Source organism: Otolemur garnettii, unplaced genomic scaffold (assembly GCF_000181295.1).
Source record: "Otolemur garnettii isolate 467f Iridium unplaced genomic scaffold, OtoGar3 scaffold00057, whole genome shotgun sequence".
Taxonomy (NCBI): domain Eukaryota; kingdom Metazoa; phylum Chordata; class Mammalia; order Primates; family Galagidae; genus Otolemur; species Otolemur garnettii.
In genome coordinates, this window is record NW_003852452.1 from 8,568,159 (window position 1) to 8,578,995 (window position 10,837).

The 10,837-nt window shown below is 34.8% G+C and overlaps 1 protein-coding gene across 1 annotated transcript in view; it reads right to left on the minus strand.

Moving 5' to 3' along the window:
* Positions 1 to 4,180: 4,180 nt before the first annotated feature.
* Positions 4,181 to 10,837, minus strand: part of ERGIC2 (ERGIC and golgi 2) — a 39,055-nt gene continuing 32,398 nt past the window's right edge. The window contains exons 11-14 of the mRNA XM_003792482.3: positions 10,431 to 10,528; positions 6,603 to 6,765; positions 5,565 to 5,647; positions 4,181 to 5,392 (exon numbers count right to left, since the gene is read on the minus strand). Of these exons, the coding sequence (XP_003792530.1) occupies positions 5,330 to 5,392; positions 5,565 to 5,647; positions 6,603 to 6,765; positions 10,431 to 10,528 (407 nt within the window). The 3' untranslated portion in view covers positions 4,181 to 5,329. The remainder of the gene's footprint in view (positions 5,393 to 5,564; positions 5,648 to 6,602; positions 6,766 to 10,430; positions 10,529 to 10,837) is intronic.

Below are 10,837 nucleotides of genomic sequence, written 5' to 3' on the forward strand. Positions count from 1 at the left end.
AGGCACACTCAGGTAGTTTCAGTGTACAAGGCCTTAGGGCTCTGTCTAGCCCCATATTACTTCACATTGCCCTGAGCTCCATAAGGGGAACTCCTCTTCTGGGCAATATTTCCCAGTCTCATCTGAATTCTGGGAACTACTTGCCATGGCACACAGCCCAACTATGAAACAAAGCTCCTGGTGATCCTTAGCTTGAGACATCTATATGATACTTTGGAATTACATCAATTAAGATACAAACCCTATGATAAACAAACATAAAATCAAGATATAATCCAGTGGAACTGGATTAAAACATAACAGCACTAAGAATACACTATTTTTTGACTGTATGTTTCACTAATAACTCTACTAATCAAATATTCACATTTTGACTTTTGATTAAATAAAATTTTGAATTAAATTTCCCCCTCTCTTCTAGTGTTGTGTCTTTAACTAACTGTTGAATACTGTATTAAACCTTGTGCTACCCCTTCCGCCCAGAAAAGAGCTCTTTCTACCAAATGACAGGAGTAATTATTAGATGAATATAAATTAAAATATAGGTACATAATGCTTCACTTTTTCTGACACCATTAACAGGATTACATTTACACAAGAATTCTTTCACCTGTGGCATCAGAGAAACAACACCAAGTTCTGCTGTGATGATAAAGCAGTAAAAGTGGCATCTTATGAAAATCCCTCACATATATTTCACATCAAGACAAGTCAATAATTATTTGAATGCCTAATATATGCAAAGCAATGGGAAAGAATCTTCTATCTACTTTGGGGAGGAAGAGGCTGGAAAGTACAAAGAAAAGATACCTATGTTTAAAAGGAAGTTTTAGTAATCCCAATATTCTGCACTCACAGGATACCTGAAATAGTGTCAGGCATTACAGAGTTGGAGACAGTCACTGCCTGAGCCAACGAATACTAGAAAAAGTTGGGGCAAGTGGGTATAACTCAGAAAAACACCTCTCACCATTTTATACTAATCTAACATCATCACCTCCATTTAACATCTCATTTAAATGACTAGTATCTCAAGGTAGACTGGTTTCATAATACCCAAGTGCTTTATCTCACAATGAACAAAAAAATTAAACATCAGCCTAAAGTTTCCAAAAATATCAATAATCCTTAAAGTTCACAGGGATCATGTGTAAATTTCCACATAGCTGTTTTTGGAACTGCTATTCTAATAATAATGTCTGGGAACATCACAGTTAGTGGTGTCCCATGTGCCCAGACAGAGGTCTGGAAAAATGCTCACTGCCTAGATTACTTTTTTAAAATTAGTTTTTAAAAAATTACCAAACTAAGACTTACAATTGCTGGTTTTAAGATGTAACTGGTTTGAAAGAGAGTGTTGCCCTGAAGTACAGATATTGCCATGGTAAACAAATCTTAACTGAAACTGAATTTAAATAGACAGAAACATCTCTTCTGTAATGGTAAAAATGCACCAGATTGATTCATATAACTACTTGAAAACAGAATACAAAGAACTTTCAAACATTTATTAGTTATATAAACTGTTGCTGAAAATCTACTGTAGTATATAGCTTTCATTAATGTACACTTTCCCCATGCCTTCTGAGTAGTTTTATTTTAAATTACATTTGAAAAGCATAAACGAATTATGATATTTAGAAGAATTAACCTAATTTCTTTTGTTAAACATTTGATATTATTTGGAATTGTCAAAAAAACTTTAAATGTTTCACTGATTGCAATCTGGTTTGTATTCAAATTTGTTTACAGGTTTATAGACTTAGTTGAGCTATTCAATATTGTCATTTTCATCTTTAATATAAAAATATAAAATAAAGCCAATCTCATATAGTAATTTAGCTCCATCTGGAGGGAAAACAAATGTAACCACATGGTATTTAAAAATTTGTGGTTTTCTTATGAGAAAAAAAAACTAAATATGGGAAATTGAGGCAAATTTGAGGATTTATGATCTTTTCTCCTAGGACAAGAAAATGGTTTATAGCTTGTCACTTTGAGTACAAATGTTTGTGGTTGAGACATCAAATAAATGTTTTGTTATTTTCTCTCCTAAAATTAAAAAACTAAAAAGAAAACCAAAAATCTCAGAGCAGTTTGTTTTCTCCTATCTACCTACCTACCTATCAATGTATCTTTTTATCCATTTAGATGAGGTCTCTCACTCTGTCACTCAGGTTGGTAGTGCAGGGGGCCCATCTATAGCCTTGAACTCCTGCACTCAAGTGATCCTCTCACCTTAGGGTCTCTAAGTAGCTGGGACTACAGGGGCACACCACCAGCTATTTCTTAAAATGTTTTTTTGTAGACATAAAAGCGCATTATGTTACCCAGGTTGGTCTTCAACTTCTGGCCTCAAGCAATCTTCCTGCCTTGACCTCCCAAAGTGCTGGGATTACAGGTATGAACCACCACACTTGACCCTATTTTCTACTCTTAAATGTAAAGCAATTTCATGACTGAAGAAATATTCCAAAAAGGGGGAAGAACTATGCCTGACTATATCATCACAATAGGATACTCAGACTACTAAGATAGCAAATTTCATTTGCATTTCTAAATTATAAAATTGTATGCTATAAAAAAATGTATGTGAGAAACAATGTGATACCAATCGTCTAAGCTGAAAATCAGAAGTACTTTTGTAATATTGACTAACATGGAGGTAATCTTAAGTATAGAAATACTGCAGCAGCGAATTACTCACCTAAATGTTTAATCTTCTTTGTAGGTCAATGTACGTATATAAGTATAGTTTTTTAAAAAATCCATTTCATATAACATGAGGTCTTAGATTTTTAAATAAGTGGTCTGGTATTATGAATATCCTAATAAAATGAAAAGGAGAATTGGCTGGAGACACCTCCAGGCACAAGGAAAGTTGCAAAGTAGGTTAAGTCAATAAAGTGGTCTCTGTGATGGAAAAGAAACACATGGTCCAAAACCCCTAACACATCCTAATTTGCAAGTATATGTAATCGACCAAAGGGCCAGACAGGATAGTTACTGGCAAAAATTTAACCCTATTTGAATCAGTTTCAGATGGAATTCTTTCCTAACCTCTACAATAGAAAACAATGGCAAAGCAAAATTTTGCTTTAAAGAAATTCCTTTTATAGTCAATATGGTATTTGGAAAACATCGAAATAATTAAAAATCCTGTATAAGTATCAAAATAATTTTTGGAATCTTCTTAAAAGATATTTAACTCTTATAATCCCAACTGAAAAGAATCTTAAATCAGTATTGTTTATCTGATATATAAAAAAAACACTGAAACTCAACTGAATTTTCTTACAAGCAAGCCTATTTAGAGGACCAACATTCATTCTAAAATACCCAAAATTCTAAATCTCACCAATTAAAACTCTTGTTGAGAGACGTTCTGTTATTCCTAGTCCAACTTTGTTAGATATAATATCTGAAGGAAACAAATCAAAAGTCAGAGAAAGTTCATTATTTGGAATTTTCTGGACTCAAAATATTTCAAAGCACGTTATTAATATATATTAATACCGTAATTATTTACATTGTCAGTTAACTTCATGGCTCTTAATGATACTGTGTATTTTAAACAAAGATGCTTGTTATTCTCGCAAAATATCATTCTACACAAACTTTACCACAAAGTAGTTTTGTCCCCATTTTTCCTCTCCATTATATTATCTATTCTGTTTTTAAGAAACCATTTTATCTTTTTTTTTTGAGACAGAGTCTCACTCTGTTGCCCAGGCTAGAGTGCTATGAAATCATAGCTCACAGCAACCTCAAACTCCTGGGTTCAGGTGAGCCTCACAAACAGCTGGGATTACAGGAACCTATCACAACACCCACCTAGTTTTTCTATTTTTAGTAGAGATGGGGTCTTGCTCTTGCTCAGGCTGATCTCGAACTCCTGAGCTCAAGTGATCCACCTGCCTCAGCCTCCCAGAGTGCTAAGATTACAGGCGTGAGTCACCGCACCTGGCCTACCTTTTTTTTTTTTTTAATTCCCTTGAAAAACTGTAATTTTGACAACTCATTTTCTAAAACCACCATTTTAAACCTAGTCTTTCAGTCTTGTTACTTACCTGGGATTTTGTTTTCCTATCTCCATAAATGTTTTAAACTTTGGGATTAATTGGTCATTTTTCTACTGTTACTAAGTATTACAAAAGGAAAACTGATGTTGGCACACATATTCCAAATATAGTTTTTAATGGCATCTGGTAGCTCTTATTATTTGTAATCTTTCATATTCTGGAGATTTAAAACCAACCCATAAATAGTAAGAAAGAACAACACAATCTAACACAGAACCGATTGCATTCAGGACCCCCTCACTGCAGACACTTCTTTCATACTCCAATTTTACAGTTCAATGGACATTGTTTAATATGGTACCTTTTAGATCCTGACATTCTTATTGTACTTAAAATTTCCTGACACTTTTAAATACCCTGTTCTCCACTCATCCCATGTATGAAATATTCTAATTTTCCTCGTAATATTTAACAAACTGATAATTTTCATCATCAGAAGTGGATCTTTTCATAGCCCAGCCAATTCTCCCCAAAGTATACCTATAATATAATGATCACATTAGGAAACTCACCCTCATCTTTAAAAAAACAATGTGCTTTCTTTTCCCTGTGTAAGTCTCCACTATCCAAACTGTGAATGATACCTCTGTTACATATTACGGCACCTACATATGTGCCTCTGTGAGAATTCACCTCGTCTTCTAAGACAAAACCCAGAATTCGAAGAAAAGCAGTTACCTTCCTAAGACCATATTCTTGGATAAGTGGTCTGTCAATATGGCTTACCATTAGTATGGCTATAACACAGGGACTAGTCCCTGTTTTTCTTTATTAACAATGTGACCTGATCACAATTTTTTAAAGGCTAGACTAGTTTTCCATGTTTTCCATATTTTATTCTGACACCATATCTTTTAAAAACAAAAGGACGCAAACATTTACACTTATCAATGTCTTTTTCTTTAGATTTAGTTTCATTTCTTTCCTTCAGGCTTTTTGTCACCAAGAAGCAAGGCCTGATTTCCATTCTGCCCATTTGCTGTGAAAGTATCAGGAGTTATTTTCAAGGCAGTTATTTCCTGTTGGGCTTATTCACTGATTAGCTGCATAATTTCTTCTCGGACATTTGTAACAGACACAACATATATAGAATTTCCGTTTGGGGTTATTTTTCCTTTTCCATTTTAAAATAAGTATGTTTCCTGCTTCTCATATTTTCTTTTCTTTGAATATATTGCACGATATTTTATTATTAAAAAAGGTTTTGTGTCTCAGGCAAAAAGTTTTTCTCCTTCACTTGGGAGGCGCTAATGTGTATTATTTTCTAAAAGAGGTAAGTGGTTGTCTGTGTGGCCATCCTCAAAGGGAACCTGGAGAGAAAAGGGGGGGGGGGGATCACAGCATTAGTTTTACCCTTTATACTATTTCCTCTAACACAAAGCTGTATTTTGTGCAATTCTTTCTACACACCAAAAGCTACTCTTCAACTTAACAATGACACTGTACTTTAGAGATCACCACCATGTAGATGAGACCACTTACAGAAGTGATGGGTTTATAGGATCCAAGTCTGAATCGACAGCAAATTATTTCGACTATGAATTTTCCAATTCCATGTAACATGCCTGAAATAAACAATAAGGTTATGATTTTGATTAAATTATTTCCTAAAATGCTATGTAAGAATAAAAAACTCAACTAATTACAATGGAATAGATAAGGAAAGAATACAAAGAAATTGCATTAATTTCCATGATTAAAAATAATCAAGACAGTTGAATTTGAAAACAAAAGGATTTCTTTTCAAAATCACAAGGCCACATAATTCGTGACCTGGACACACTTTTTTCAGGGTATTCGCATACCCACACAATTCTGAAAAATCAATGATATTGACACTACAAATTTAAATAAATTTAAAGTCACAACAAAGAATTTCCTAAGAAAAGCTGTTCAGTCTTAGAAAAAATATGACTTTAAGTATGTAAAATACCCTGCTGAATCTAATACGGAATACTAAAAATGAAGAGGGAATTGTTTCCTTTCTTTATTGTACTGAAGTCCCAATTTTCATGGTTAAATTTCTGTAAGTAATCAGAGAATTCAGTTCTCAGACCAAACTCATAAGACATTACCAATTTGAACTCTAGCTCCATGTCTTGTACATTCTGAAGTAATATGACTTTCATACTGTAGAGTTAAAAATATCTTAAAGAAAGGGAAATGTGCATTCCAGTGTCCACTATTCTAGACATTTTCTCATTTACTCCTGTAACGTACTTATAAATTAGGCATTACTAGTACCATTCCAAGACTACAATTCTAGTTCTAACGTTTAATGTTAATATCCAGGATCTTTCTAGCTCACCATTATAATCTCCCCTAAATCACTGAAAAACCAGTTATTTTTAATGGTCAGTCAATATAATTTTGGAGCTTTGAAATTAAATAACAAAGAGAAAGTCCTTTAAATATCAAACCATGAAAATGTGTGCATTTCTTGCTTCTTTTACATAGAAACATCTTAATTTAACTATAAGCAAACTTAGGAATTAGACCAAAAAAGAAATGAATGTTAACCTGTTGTTGAAAAGATTCCTCCGACAATACCACAGAGTCTTACAAAAAACTGCCAGAATGGCATGTGCTCCTCAGTAACTGTCACCATAAGAGAACTGAGATCGTATTTCATAAATATCCCAGAGACTCCATGGCTGCCTGCAGCATGGTTAATGATGCGTTCCTAAAAAGAAGGAGACAGACAGGAGGAAGAGAGAAAGAGTTCACATCTTGGATTGCTTGCATATACTCATACTTAGCTCTACTAAAAGTGAAGGACGTCCAGATCTCCTGAATCCTCCCACTAGACTAAGCTCTTCATAGACAAATAATTCTGCATTCTCTGTATAGTTAGCTTTCAAAATTCTCAAAAAAGCAGAATCCTTCTTTCTCATTTTCTCAAAAGGATTAACTTACATACAACTTTTCTACTGAGCTCAAGGGCACATGACTGTATGTCCTGTTCTTCACTGATCAATAAAAACTAAGTTTATACTTTGATACTTTTTGACTATTTCTTTTGCCAGGAATTTACAAAATAATTGTATTTATTCCGTGCTATTTAAGCAGTCAGATTTAAAAACAATTTCTGTTGTTCATTTTAAACTATAAGAGAAAAAATATAGGAAGAAAACATAATACATTAATTTGAAAGGTATCAATGTTTGAACTACTAAGTTTAAAGACAATTTTTCTTAAAGGAGTATAACCAAAATTATATATATAATATATATATACACCAGTGTACACATGGAGCGAGAAAAAGTACTCTATTCCATTCCATCCTATCTATACTTCAAAATCAAGTACGCAAACTTATTAATTTCGCTCATAGTTCCAATAACTATGCTAGCTGAGTACTTTGCTACTTTTGTGTCAGTCTCTACCTATTTTTACCAAAGTATAAGTAACCTGCAATCTTTAGGAATGTAAATAATGAGGTTAACTACTACCAAGGGAAATTAAAAAAAATTATGTGGGGCATCATAAAACCCTTTCCCTATTATTAGCATAATACAGTGTTGTCCCAAAAGTCGCCACATATAGGAAAATTAAAAAACTCATAGATATACACTGTGTGTGAATAGTTTATATTGTTATACCTTTAATATTTCTATATCAACACATAGTCTGTAAAATTTGGTAATGAATATTCTGCAGTTAAAGGTATACTACAATTTCCCATCTTTCCTATGTATGTGTGTATGACAACCTTTAGGATACCTGAGCCTTATAACCAACCTATTGATCAAGTTTTTAGAAAGTGACTTCATCTTAAAGCTGTAAAATGCACAATATCATGCTGAAGTTAGCAATATATTGTCAGAAGGTATCAGGATATCTATTGGCAAGAGACCAATAATGATTCACTTTAGGTTCTAAAATCAACAAAGGTCAGCCCTCTCTCCCTGCCCTTATTCTGCACTTTACCAACTCTAGAAACACCATTTCTTTTTTAAGTGAAATAACTATTTCACACAAACACATTCCTGAAAGGTTAAATGTTCTAGGATTCTACTAGTTTTTTCTTTTTAATTGGATTTTGTTATGTAAGAAATACAGTATGTCCTGGAGGTAATCTCTTATCAGCGTAGAGCTGTTCTTTGTTCTTTTTTATAGTTGCTTTTTCCTCCACTGTGTGGGTGCACGACTGGGGTTGTTTCTAGTGTTCCGTAGGTAACAACGCAAAGCCTGATACACACCCATTTTTGTGGTTTCCTCCCTGTATCTTTGGAACAGATATATAGAAGTGAGACTGCTGGGTCAACGGGTAAACACGTATGCCCTTCTGTAGACAATGCCAAACTCCCTTCCAGAGACTATCCATGGTGCGTGCCCATACAACGTGCGCGCCACTGTTTTCCCCAAAGCCTTGTCAACTGTGTATAGGTATTTGCCAATACTGTTGGCAGGTATTTGCCAATCTTACAGGTGAGAAAGGATACTGCCCAACCAGTACAGAATGTTGAAAAGGCTTAGTTTATACTCGTATAAACTTTAGTTTCTCTGCATATGTGTAAACACACACATAGACACGTAACTGTCTATCATGGTTTTTACCCCTAAACCGATTTATAAATATATGACACTTTACCCCTAAAAACTTCAATGCTCAATCTCCTACGAATAAGAAAAACTGTACAATTATTGAGGGCATGGTCATCATAAGTTAAAAGGCTATCAAAAGGCAACTCCATATGGAGAGAAGCAAATTTTAAAAAGCACTTCAATTTTGCCTTAGAATTCTTCAAGATACAAGTATTTGAATAGTCACTATTCTTAAATACAAAAAATAAGAAAACCCGATCCCAAAGTAAATGAGACATCTATTAAACTGTTCAATTCCAAACCCTGCCGCTCACTATCAGTAGTTATTTATGAGGCCACACCACCCTGAGGCAGCACAATGTTCTTCCTTTCAATAAGATGAATATAAAGCATTATTTTAGGAAGGCAAGCCCTCTAAGTGTGCTATCTAATCTACAATAACCATGCACGCCTCTGGTAACACATTAAAAAAGAAATAACAGAAATCAAAGAATCTGCCACCGGATTAAAAACTGCTTCTATCAATATAGGAGAAAGCATATTACAAAATTAAGATATTAAGAACAAATGAATATCATCATAGTTTAACAATTTTAAATCTTAACAGAATATAAACAATTGGGACTTTTAAAAATATCTACTTTTCTTGCTCTAGTCCAGGGGTCCTCAAACTTTTTAAACAGGGGGCCAGCCACTGTCCCTCAGACGGTTGGAGGGCTGGACTGCGGGCCCCTGGATGAGTCGGCTGCTAAGCAGGACAGGCAGCGGTGGCAAAAATACCCGGCGGGCTGGATAAATGTCCTAGGCGGGCTGCATGTGGCTCACAGGCCGTAGTTTGATGCCTGCTTAGTCAGTGGTGCCCAACCTGCAGCCCACTGGCCGCGTGCAGATGATCCGAGAACTGTTTTGCTTATCTGGGTTGGACGTCATGAAAAGTTTGCATGGACCTTTTTTGTGCTCATCATTTTTCTTTTTCTTTCTTTTTTTTTTTTTGAGACAGAGCCTCAAGCTGTCAACCCTGGGTAGAGTGCCGTGATGCCACAGCTCACAGCAACCTCCAACTCCTGGGCTTAGCAATTCTCTTGCCTCAGCCTCCCAAGTAGCTGGGACTACAGGCGCCCGCCACAATGCCTGGCTATTTTTTTGGTTGTAGTGGACATTATTTGGCAGGCCTGGGCTGGATTCGAACCCGCCAGCTCTGGTGTATGTGGCTGGCACCTCAGCCACCAAGCCAAGTGCTCATCATTTTTCGTTCGTGTTTGTGTTTTATTATGGCCCAAAACAATTCTTCCACTGTGCAGCAGAAAAGAAAAAAGGTTGGAACACCTGCTTCTAGAGCATACTAATACTCACTCCTGCTATATTACTGACCTAAAACAGTAATTCATTTTATTTTTTACTTATTTATTTGTTTATTTATTTTGGTGGTTGTTGCAGTTTGGCCAGGGCTGGGTTTGAACCTGCCACCCTATGTGTGGCCGGCACCCTACTCACTGAGCCACAGGAGTCACCCCAGTAATTCGTTTTAAATTTTAAAATGGTAGAAGGCACTAAATAAAACTCCAACCTTACTTTATATCCAGAAGTCTTTAAAATGCTTTAAAAATGTTTTGACACAATGACTATGCAAATGACATGAAATTTATGTGAACCAGCTTGATGAAAGTATTTCAAAATGTATATGAAAACACTACACTGTACCCCATGTTTGCATTAATGTATACAGCTATAATTTAATAAAAAAAAAAAAGAGAGAGAGAAAAAATCACCAAATCATTTTCCCACTTGGAATCAACTCACCCTTTCTGTCACGGAAAACTGATGGGTGTCTGCTGAAATTTTATATGTATGTAGTTTTGTTGGCACAACTGTAATAAAATATTGGAACATCTGGTTGTCTGGAATAAAAGCAAAATTTTTTTTTTTTACCAATTCAATAACAAAGAAACTACTCCCAACTATACCCTTCTTCTATTAAATACATTTAACCTGAAATTTAATGTTACATATAGCTTAATGTCTAACAAAAATTAAATCAAGTTCTCAGTAAACATACAATGGGCACACACACAGTTAGATGTTAAAAAATGAACTAGTGACTTATATATCCTTCATAATCATTATCATCCCTTTATCAGACATGGAAAAATACATTTACATTACAAAAACTACACATTTTCTGCTTCAACTAACATCTTAAGATAGAC